Source organism: Martes martes (assembly GCF_963455335.1).
Source record: "Martes martes genome assembly, chromosome: 4".
Taxonomy (NCBI): domain Eukaryota; kingdom Metazoa; phylum Chordata; class Mammalia; order Carnivora; family Mustelidae; genus Martes; species Martes martes.
Window position 1 is genome coordinate 151,089,498 of NC_137891.1, and position 11,846 is coordinate 151,101,343.

The window sequence follows — 11,846 nt, forward strand, 5'->3', positions numbered from 1 at the left end:
CTTTCTGGAAACTCATTGATTACCATTTACACACAGTTTCCTTCATTTTGTTGCTTTAATTAAGTTAATTTCTGTAAGAAAAGATTAATTTGAAGTCCCATTCTTTTCCTGACTAAGGTGACGTCTTCCTTAAATCCTTTAATGTGAAAATATGTGGCCTTTTTGGTATCCAGAATTCAGTAACATAGCAATGTAAAAGAAAGTATTTTTCTTGAGGGAAATAATATTTTACTTCACTTAATAAGAGACTCCTTTATTTTATAAAAGTCTTTTTTTTTTTTTTTGGTCTAGGAACAAATTCTATTTTTTTTCTTCCTAAAGATTATTTATTTATTTATTTATTTGACACAGAGAGAGAGAGAGAGAGAGAGATCACAAGTAGGCAGAGAGGCAGGCAGAGAGAGAAGGGGAAGCAGGCTCCCTGCTTAGCAGAGAGCCCGATGTGGGGCTCGATCTCAGGACCCTGAGATCATGACCTGAGCTGAAGGCGTAGGCTTAACCCACTGAGCCACCCAGGTGCTCCTGGTCTAGGAACAAATTCTTAATGTTTTTAGTGTTTTGCTTTTAAGGTATTAAGGTTCATGAGAAGTGGCTAACAAGGCAATTCCCTGAGTAGGGATAGTGCTGCTAGGCTGTTATGTGAGAAGATACATCTGGTACATGGTTATTTTAATAATAATCTGTCATTCCTGGTAAATTTTTAGCCACAGTAGTTACGGACTTCTATGCTTGCTTTTCATAATAACATCCCTGTGGTATTTCTTGGGCAAATAATTTTTCTCTTTTTTTACATAAAGTATACAATTGTTAATACTCAATTATCTTTTGAAAAATCTGGTAAACAAATTAAGTGACTTCTATCTTTTAAGGAAAAGTAGCCTATATCATATATTGCTGGAGGCTAAGGTTGTCAGAATATATTAAAAAACAAATGAGCCAACAATCAATACAACTAAAAAATGGGCAGAAGACATGAATGGACTTTTCTCAAAAAAACATACATGCTGAATGAAATAAGTTAAAGTTAAACAGAGAGAGTTAATTATCATATGGTTTCACTTACTTGTGGAGCATAAGGAAAAACATGGAGGACACTGGGAGATGGAGTGGAGAAGTGAGTTGGGGGAGAGCGGAGGGAGAGACAAACCATGAGAGACTGTGGACTCTGAGAAACAAACTGAGGGTTTTGGAAGGGAGGGGTGAGCCTGGCAGTAGGTACTGTGGAGGACACATACTGCATGGAGCACTGGGTATGGTGCATAAACAGTGAATGCTGGAACATTGAAAAGAAATAAATTGGAGGAAAAAAAAGCATACAAATGAAGAACAGACACATGAAAAGGTACTCAATGTTACTTCCCAGGGAAATGCAAATCAAAACTACAATGAAATAATACCTCACACCTGTCAGAATGGCTGAAATTAAAAACACAAGAAAAAACAAGTGTTGATGAGGTTATAGGGAAAAAGGAACCCTCATACACTGGTGGTGAGAATGCAGACTCATTGGCCACACTGGTGTGGCCAGTCTGGAAAACAGTATGGAGTTTCCTCAGAAGTTTAAAAATTGAACTGTCCTAGGATCCAGCAATCTCACTACTGGGTATTTACCCAAAGAATACAAAAACATTAATTCAAATGGGTACATGTATCCGATGTTTATAGCAGCATTATTTACAACAGCCAAATTGTGAAAGCAACCCAGGTAAGTGTCCATCAGTTGATGAATGGGGAAAGATGAATGGGGTGTGTGTGCACAGAATGGAATATTACTTGGCCTTAAAAAAGAGTGAGATCTTCCCATTTACAATAACGTGGTTGGATCTAGAGAGTATAATGCTAAGTGAAATAAGTCAGAGAAAGATGAATACTATATGATTCCACTCATGTGGAAATTAAGAAACAAAACAAATGGATAAAGAAAGAAAGAGACAAACCAAACCAAAAACCAGACCTTTAACTATAGAAAATAAACTGGTGGCTACCAGAAGGGAGGTGAGTGGGGGATGGGTGAAATAGATGAAAGGTATTAAGAGTTACACTTACATGTTGAGCACTGAGTAATGTACAGAATTGTTGAATCACTATATCATACATCTGGAACTAATATAACACTGTATGTTAATTATACTGGCATTAAATTTTTTAAAAAATGAGTCAGTTTGCTCATTTGAGTTCTATACCTGTGTGATGACAATAGCAAAGTTATTTTATAATCCTAAGTATAATAATATACTGGTGCATTGACTAAATCTAAGGATATTCATCAAAGTGAGTATATATAACTATAGAAGTATTAAAGAAAAAAGGATGATTTGTTGGAGAAAGCACTGGACTGGGAGCTTAAAGATGTGGGTGCTAATTCTGGCTGTCCTCAGACTTAGCTCTGTGATTTTGAGTGTGTAATTTCATATGTCTGGGCCTCAGCTATCTGAGCTGTTAGATGGTGGCAGTAACTCTTAATTTTGCCTACCTACCCAGGAATGTTGGAAAAATCCAATGAGATATGAGATACGAACTTTTTTTTTTAAAGATTTTATATATTTATTTGACAGAGAGCACAAGTAGGCAGAGCAGTAGACAGAGGGAGAGGGAGAAGCAGGCTCCCCGCTGAGCAGGGAGCCTGATGTGGGGCTCAGTCCCAGGACCCTGGGATCATGACCTGAGTCAAAGGCAGCTGCTTAATGGACTGAGCCACCCAGGTGCCCTGAGATATGAACATCTTTTATAAGCTGCTACACTCATGGAAAAGACTGTTAACGATTGCTATTACCAGTTTAACACATTTTAGGAAAAATGCATATTTGAAAATATATTAACATCTATATTAATCATTTCCTCTTGAGAAGTACTAAGTTAAGACTTTAAATTTGGAGAACTTGTTTGAAAATGGTGGTGAGTTCAGCAACGATACACTGTTGTTTGTTCAAAGATGAGTTTATCTTTATCCACAACCACAAAGATTTAGGCCCCAGACCTCAGAACATTCTCTTTATTCTTCAATTTGAAATATTGTAGATGGCAAAAAGTAGGTGACACTTTCCAAGGTAATTCTTAATCGTGTTCCCAGGTATTATATACAGATCTAGAGAAAAAAAATCAGAAGAATATGGTCATTTTTCAAAGGTCATTTGCCCTTACTGCCACTAGTGGACAGCTGTATCAGGCTGAGGTTAAAACAGCAGAGGCCATTTTTGTCCTTATTTTTTGTCATCCTCATCCTGTTTGATCCTTTCCTCTCCCTCTCTTTGGGAACACACTGCTTTGGGGAAGACAAGGTTTACAGTCTGGGCAAAAAGATGATTCCTGGCCCATTCCCATCCCTTTTCCCCCCATTTATATAGAGCTGGAATGTATTTGAGAGGTTGTGTGTGAAAAATTTGAGGACAGACTGGGTGTTGTCGTTTAAGACCATACTAAGAATGTATATTTTAGGCACTTACCTCCATTCCTCTACCCCCAGTTCTTTAATGCTCTCTCTGTGTTCATCTTCTTGTGTGTTTGTTTGCCGTATTTGCTGGTTGAGTTAATTGTAATGATTTTGATCCAGGGAAAAGACCCATCAACAAATTGGATTCTTCTGATCCTTTTAAACTGAATGATCCATTTCAGCCTTTCCCAGACAATGATAGCCCCAGAGAAAAAGATCCTGATATGTTTTGTGATTCATTCACTTCTACTACTACTACCACTACCACTACCAATAAAGAGGCTGACCCAAGCAATTTTGCTAACTTCAGTGCTGTAAGTACTGTGAATGGGCTGTTTGGGGGAAATATCTTTCCATTTACAGTTTAAAGAGTTTTCAGTGATTATTTGCATCATTTCAACTAAATTTACCAACATACTAAAAATGATCTATATTCCTCCCCCAAACAAAATTCCTGTTTGATTCTGTTTTGATGGTTCTAACGTTGTTCCATTGCACAAATAATTTTAGTAGTCTTAGTCCTTGTGGTATATACCAGTTGTTTTTGCAAACCCTTCTCTTAGTCTTGGTAAACAATATAAATAAAATTTGCAAATTGTTTTGGATGATGGTCCAATTAGAGAGTCATTTGCTATCTGCCCACTGGAGGAATAATGGCAATAATGAGCTTGTGTATTTGTAATTATGTATGTGTGTTTGTGTATAGTTTTGATGGTTTCTGGAGACCTGTCAGCAACTATTATATGAGGAGATAAAGCCAGGGATTCTTTGACTAGAAAGCGAAATTCTGGTTTTCATATAGTAGCATGTTAAAAATGTAAATGTCGATTTTATGAAGTAAATACAGTTGTCAAGAGCTAAACAGTCTTTAATTGTTTGGACAGTTCTAATTCACTAGCCTTCCATATTTACTCTGCATTCTCCCAGAGCTGACTAAAATAGGCACACCGGTAAAAACAATGGAAAGATGCTGTGATGACGCATAGATTGGGCCAAAAGAGCACAGAAATGGGGCAACCAACTATGGACGTCACTCTGGAGCGACATAATGCAGCGATATATATTCCATCATTATTTAGATAAAAAATGAAGTTATTTGTTTATTTCTTTAATTTTTTTTTCTAGCTTTTGAGTCTGTACTCTAAGTTCCATTCTTACGAATATGACAAAGCAGAATAGGAATCAATATTTTGAATGTGGGAAAATGGAGTATCAGAATTATACTGACTTAACTTTTGTTAGGTAGAGTTTGAGTTATTTCAAGCAAGAATCCAAAATTGCTTCCTTTGGGTGATTATATTCCTCTTAATATAAAATAACCTTCTGGCTATGGCACTTAATATCTTAAATATGATTTTAGCAAGTCAAAATCTTATTGGCATAAGTCTTGAACTGTAGCAGAGGCATTTTGCTTATTTCATACTTCAGAATTTCAGCATGGTATAACATAAAGCAACTCATAATAAAAATGCCTGCCTGCCTGCCTTCCTTATGAAAGTTTTGTTAAGTATTGTAAGTTTTAAAGTCCCTCTAATTCACTAGGGGAAAAACTACCATTTTCAAAAAGCTTGACAGTTTTTAAAATTTCATCCCATTGTGGTATTTCTCGATATGACAGGACTTCAAGTAAAATTTTTTTATTTAGTATCTCTCAATGTTGCTGTTTTACATAGACAAAAATATTTCCCTGACCTAATGTTAAGGTTTAAGTTTTTATTAGCGTTAAGTGAATGGTTTTATTTAGATCAAGTCAAAAAGTTCTCAGTGCCTGTAGAAACCTTTACAATGCATTAAAAAATAATTTGATCCACATCTTGTTTATTATACCCAGTACTACTTGTTTTATGTTTAGGAAAATCAGCATATTCTTTGCAACATAATTTTTTCTGTACCTGAGAGCAAGGATAAGGTAGGAAATCACCGGTGGGATTAAGTTGAAATGATTGATCATGTGAGGATGCTCCTGAAGTTGAAGTAATAAATGTTTTGCATTAGATTAAAAGGCTAGCCCTCCCATTTGTAAATACCCTGATTCACCTTAAGTATTTCTACTTTTTAAAAGTGGTTTAATGTTTAGTTTTATAAACATTCTATCAGTAGACTCAATAATTTTTCAAATTAGACCACATTTAATAACTGGTAAAACTAAATGTGTTTTCAGGGGGAAAAAAATTAACATGTGACAAATAAGGCTATTCCCAAAGTCCTATAGGTGAAACAAGTAGTGAATGTTCTTTGTAATGACTGTTTTCCTTCTTTTTGTTTTGTTTTACTCATTAACCTACTTATTTGTTTATCTGTCTTTTAAATAACAGTATCCCTCTGAAGAAGATATGATTGAATGGGCCAAGAGGGAAAGTGAGAGAGAGGAAGAGCAGAGGCTTGCCCGACTAAATCAGCAAGAGCAGGAAGATTTAGAACTGGCTATTGCACTCAGCAAATCAGAGATATCAGAAGCATGAAGAATTCTCCTGTCCTCTGTCAACCATATAATATTCTTCTTCCTAAATACTGAAGCTCTTTACAGTGTGTATCAAAACTACCTATGAGCATGGGAATACAAAAGGTTTGAGATTCCTGTAAATGTGACAAAAGTTTGTTTTTGTTTTTTTGGTTTGTTTCTTACTCCATTTCAGATTTGTCTTCCTGCCCTCCCCCCAACCCTGACCCCTAGAAAAGCAGTAACCCAGTCAGACAACTTCACCTAGGCTCCTGTTCTGATGTGCATTTACTGTGAGCTTTTGCCTGCCTATGCTACTTTTACTTGTAAAGCTAGAGTACCCAAGCTTCTGCCTTCTGGAATATAGAGAAATAGTTCATCCATGTGCTACCTGTGTTCTGTAGTTAATCTGATGATAGCCGGTGGGTTTCTTAAAGTTTGCAGTATTCTTTGATTTGAATGGTCGAGGGAGGGGAAGGGAAAGAACGTCCTATTTCTTTTATGATAGTGCGAATTGGCTAGTTTAAAGCATATGTTTGTATTTCCTTATAGTTAAAATACTGTTCAGTTTTTTTATAGATAAGAAAAAAATGCTTTGCATAAATTGACTCCACTGTTGAAGAAGGGATGCTTTAAGTTTGAACCATTATAGCTTCAGACTCAATCTTTTCCTAAATAAAAATGTTAAAGCCTCATGTGTGAAATATATTTTTAAAAAAATTTCTGTGGATTTAAAGAATTTTAGATGAACAGATAGCTGTCCATAATTTTGAGTGCTAGACAGTGGAGAATATGTAACACTTAACATATACCTAGCAGTGTAAGGTAAGCAAAAATCTAACATGGCAGCCGTTCTGCCATTGCTATGACACTGTCCCCTTTATTTCATGGTAGGTTTATTTTTGTACTCTGCAGAAGAAATTTTAGCATGTGAGAACTGGAAGGTACTTTAAGCTTTTGTATATATATATTTTTGTTTTCTTTAATGAAGGCTTACTTACTTGAAATGTAAAAACATTCACTGAATACGAATGGGAAAAGTGACATGTATTAAATCATATTAATTGCTTTTTGTCCATCTTTGTGGCTTAAAATAGTTTATTCTCTTCCTGGTTTTTGCCTAGAAAATTGGTGGGCTAGCAAGAAAATCTTGTCGTCGTTGTTGTTGTTTTCTAATTGAGAGAGAAGAGACCTATCAAATTGTTAAAGTTCTTCATGTGTTAAAAGCCTATCTCCTGTGAAACTGAGCTAGCAGGCAAGCTGAATTTGAAATAGACTGTGATGTAGGCTATAAACTGTGGAGTAACCTTAGTTTTCTTTTAACATCAGTTACTGACTTAGGTAATGTATTGGATACCAAGATAAAGAAAAATGCACCTACAAACTAATTAAAAGTCTTTGTGGTCACCAAGTCAAGGTGGTATTGATCTGCGTTAATCAGAGTAACTTACTGCCTAGCCTATGAATAAATTCCAAAATATCCAATTCATTTAATCTTGAAATGGTGCTTTTTTTTTCTCTCTGCACACACAGTTGGACTGCTGCAGTTTAAAGCAAACTTAACACCATGTTCTTGCATAGCTAACTTTTTTCTACTTTTATAAATTGAAACATTTCAGCATAAAAGTCATACATATGAAGCAAGGGCTGAATCATAATCATAAGGCTTTAATTTTTATAAACTAATCCAATGGCCTATGGATAGACTGCTAAAAGTTGATTGAGAAGGTAGTGTTGGGAGCTGTGATAAGTAGTCATTTTGGTTTTTTTTTTTCCCTTCCCCTTAAACTTCAGGATAAAGGTAAGTTGACTTGAATAGACTTCTTTTGCACTGGGAAAATGAACAAATGTTTGAAATGCTTTTAAAATATTTTTTTTAATTAAAAAACCACTCTGGAAAATATTAAATATCTGTAACTTATAAACACCCACCTTCAATGTAATAAGTGTACCCTAATCTTATGTATGTTTAACTGGATTACACAGATTCTTATCTTTTGTTAAAATATGTATACTCAGTGAACCAATATAATATTAAAGTATGTATATATTATATAAATCTCTCTCTCCATGCTCACTTGTGTAGGATGAGTGTTTTAGAGTCCTTTGTGATTACATTTTACTTTGTTGACTCTGGCTGCAGAGCCTATGCTTTCAAAGGACAGACAATCAGACAAGTATTCCTGAGAGCTCAGTGGTACTACTCACAAAGTTTTAATCACCTTCTACATACTTGTTCAAGTTTTGTTGGGCTCTCTTTATAGAATTTTCTGTTTCAAACTTCTAAATTATAGCCTGTAATTACGAGAACAATAAACTTTAAGTAATAATAAAGCATACTATCCATACATTCTATTTGAAATGGAGTTTTGCAGTTCTCTGTTGTGTCCATGCTGTGTCCAAGAAGAGGTAGGTACACTGTCAGCACAGATTAATATGGGTAAACAGCTTGAGGCAGTGCCTGGTGTAGAATACTCAATAAATGTTAACCATTACTTTTAGTTACCATGTCCTGTTTCTGTGAAAGAAACATGGAAGATGTATATGCATAGAGACAGTGCCTGAAACAGATGGTTTGTATATATTTGTTGAGTGGGGATTTATGACATGGATCCTGGGAGGGCACCCTAGTATAAAAAATTCTTTACAGTCCTGGGATAGAATCCTTAGTCCACCATTTTTGAGAAAGATAACTTTGAGAAACTTATTTAACCTCCCTTAGCCTCATTTTTGTCATCTAGTGAATATAATAATACTTAACTCATAGGATCATTCTGAAGGATTTGACTTTGGCAGCTTTTTAATATTACATATTTTAATTAAGCAAAGTCTGCCACGTTACTATTAGTAGTGAAAATAGCCATTGGTTTCCTTGTGGCAGCCACGTAAGAGCAGAGTATGGCAGGACAGGCATTTAGAAAGTTTCTTTCCTTCTGTGACCAAGGTTTTTTTGTTTTTTTTTTTTTAAGGATTTTATTTATTTATTCGACAGAGAGATCACAAGTAGGCAGAGAGGCAGGCAGAGAGGAGGAAGCAGGCTCCCTGCTATGCAGAGAGCCGGATGCGAAGCTCAATCCCAGGACTCTGAGATCACTACCTGAGCCGAAGGCAGAGGCTTAACCCACTGAGCCACCCAGCTGCCCTATCTTTCCTTCTGTGACCAAGTTTTAATTGAAAGGAGTGTGCCTTAAACTGTAACCAAAAGAGGAGACATCATGCTTCCAGAAAAATCTCAAGGAAAACTATTGCAAGCAACAGTAGTAGCATTGGATCAGGCAGTAGTAGCATTAAAGCCCGCTGGATCAGGCTTTAAAGGAAAGGTGGAGAGATTCAACCAGTTAATGTGAAAGTTGGGGATAAAGTTCTCCCAGAATGTGGAGGCACCAGAGCAATTCTAGGTGACAGGGAATTATCTCTTAATTAGAGATGGTGGCATTGGAAAGTATGTAGACTGAAATAAGTCATTATTGAAATGATTTTCATGTGAAGGAAGCTGCCCATTCCACTGAGGTTCTGAAATCTTTCACCTTGTAAATAATTTCCATTTCTCTTTTATAATAAACTAATGATATTTACAAAAAAAAAAGAGAAAAGCTATTGGTTATTGGATACATGTTATGTGTGAAGCACTAAACTAAGTACTTCATGTTGTTTTTCTGTTTAATCTTTACAACAGTGCTGAATAGCTCTATTTTGAAATGGGTAAGCTGAGGCTCAAAAAAACTAAAATAATGTGCTTCAGATCATGGCTAATAAGTAGATGCACCAGGAATTGAACTCTGTTCTCTCTGATTCTAAAACATGATACTCTTTCCAGTTTACCATGCATTGTCTCATTTTGTGTGAAAAAGTTTGCTCCTAGGAAATGCTAGGAATAGGATATGGTAAATAATAACAACAAATAACATGGTAAGAACCAGGCAGGATCCTTACTTCTTTACATACATTAGTTCATTTAATCCTCACAACAGCAGTAACGTGTGTGTGTGTGTGTAATAACGATAATCATCATTGTCTCCATTTTACAGAAGAGGTACCCTAAGCCATAATTATGCAAGTAGTAAGTGGCAGAGCCAGCCACTTTTGAATTTAGGGAGCTGACTCCAGAGTTTTAACCACTACTTGCTATTTCTGTTAAAGGTGTGAAGCCATAGGAGAAATATAAATAGAATAATCCATGTGATCTCTGCTCTTGATTAATGAAATAGGCCTACTGTGTAGCACATGGCATCTTACAAAACATTTTCTAATTCTTTCTCCTATGTAATCCTTAAAAGGATTTAGAATTGTTTCTAACACATGAAAGCATTCAACCATTGTTATTAGTGTTACCATTAAGTGATAAGTACATGGGGAGATGGCCAATATCACATTTATTAAAGAAATACAAAATTTTAGATCACAAAGGTCGCAAAAATGAAAAATATATCAGTGCTAGCAAAGCTCTGGAAAATACATTAAAAAGTAGGCAAAGAGTAGTTTTTGAAGAGGTTGCAGCACAGATGAAGGGACAGGGCCGTCTGGGCAGAGGCCATGGCTATGTATAAAAGACAAAGGGGTAGGACACAGTATAGTGTACTAGCCAACAGCAAGTATTGAAGTAATTCACTGTGACTGGAGTTTAGGTCTGCGGGCAAAAGAGTGAAGTATTTGTGTTATAAGAAAGATCTTAATGTGATACGGAGAATTGCTTTAGGGGAAACCAGGCAAGGAAGAAGAGCAGGTGAAGGGTACTAGAGTCATTCAGGTGAGATGGTAAGGAGCTAAAAATGTGGCTGTGGCTGAGGCCTGAGAGATGGGGACCAATTTAGAAGAATTAGCATGTCTTCAAGTCTAATCTGATTAGGAGTAGATGTTCAGCGGAAAGGCATGGTTCACAAACTTCAGAGAGCATCAGGATCACCTGGAGGGTTTGTTAAAATACAGATTGTGACCCCATCCCCAGAGTTTCTCATTTTAATAGGTCTAGAGTGGGACCCAAGAATTTGAAATTCTAACAAGTTCCCAGATGATGCTAAAGTTGCTGGCCCAGGGGAACCTAACTGGAGAACCACTAGAGTGGAGGCTAACTTCCAAGTCTCCATTTTGCAAGTTTTATTAAATCTACTCCCTTAGTTTGCCATGCTGTCGCACCTTGTCATTCTATGCTTGACCTCTGGATTCTGTCTCACAATGTAAAGCACTTCCAATCTTTCTTGTGGATAGAGTTTTTTAAAAATAATAATTGGAAGCTAATGACACTGTGCCAGTACTATGTGAAATACTTACATAAAATGATTCATTTTATTCTCCATAACGGTCTTTTTTTTTTTTAAGATTTTATTTATTTGACAGAACACAAGTAGGCAGAGAAGCAGGGAGGGGGGGAAACAGGCTCCCCACGGAGCAGGGAGCCCAATGCGGGGTTCAGTCTTAGGACCCTGGGATCATGACCTGAGCCGAAAGCAGCCATTTAACTGACTGAGCCACCCAGGTACCCCCATAACAATCCTTTAAGTTAGGTGCTGTTATTTCCATTTTGTTGTTTGTTATTTCCAGTTTAAAGATGAGAGGCGAAAGGTTAAATAACTTGCCCAAGATCCAGAACTAAAAAGTACCAAAGGTAGGATTCAGTACTCAGGAGTTGGACTCCAGAATCCATGCTCAATCACTCTTCTGTACTGAAAAAACTTACTTTAAGATACTTGATGCATAGATCTATAGGGTGCCTCCCCATAAGTCTGCGTGTTGGAAATGTATAGTGAGAAAATCATTGTCATTCCATTCACCCTTTGCTAAGGAGTATTGTGTTCTAGGTACTGTGCCAGGCTAGGGACGGAGAAGATTCTTATGAAGGCCTTGCCATCAGTGGTCATATAGTAGGAGGGATATACATCTACTCTCAACTAATTCCACACATTGCATACTGAGGATTAAGATAGGAATGCTGGGATACCCAGAGGAAGGAGAGAATATTTCTAGCCCAGAGGATTGGGG

General features: G+C 36.5%; 1 protein-coding gene and 1 pseudogene across 3 annotated transcripts in view; both read left to right on the forward strand.

Moving 5' to 3' along the window:
• The window catches only part of EPS15 (epidermal growth factor receptor pathway substrate 15), a 140,986-nt gene extending 132,763 nt beyond the window's left edge, over positions 1-8,223 (forward strand). For both annotated transcript variants that reach the window (XM_080801409.1, XM_080801410.1), the window contains exons 24-25: positions 3,551-3,744; positions 5,746-8,223. In XM_080801409.1, coding sequence (XP_080657535.1) covers positions 3,551-3,744; positions 5,746-5,892 — 341 coding nt within the window. In that variant the 3' untranslated portion in view covers positions 5,893-8,223. The remainder of the gene's footprint in view (positions 1-3,550; positions 3,745-5,745) is intronic.
• Positions 8,224-8,768: 545 nt separating this feature from the next.
• On the forward strand, positions 8,769-9,325 carry LOC308341461 (10 kDa heat shock protein, mitochondrial-like; annotated as a pseudogene). Its single transcript has 2 exons — positions 8,769-8,814; positions 9,036-9,325. The product of its transcript is annotated as a 10 kDa heat shock protein, mitochondrial-like (transcript).
• The last annotated feature ends 2,521 nt before the right edge of the window (positions 9,326-11,846 follow it).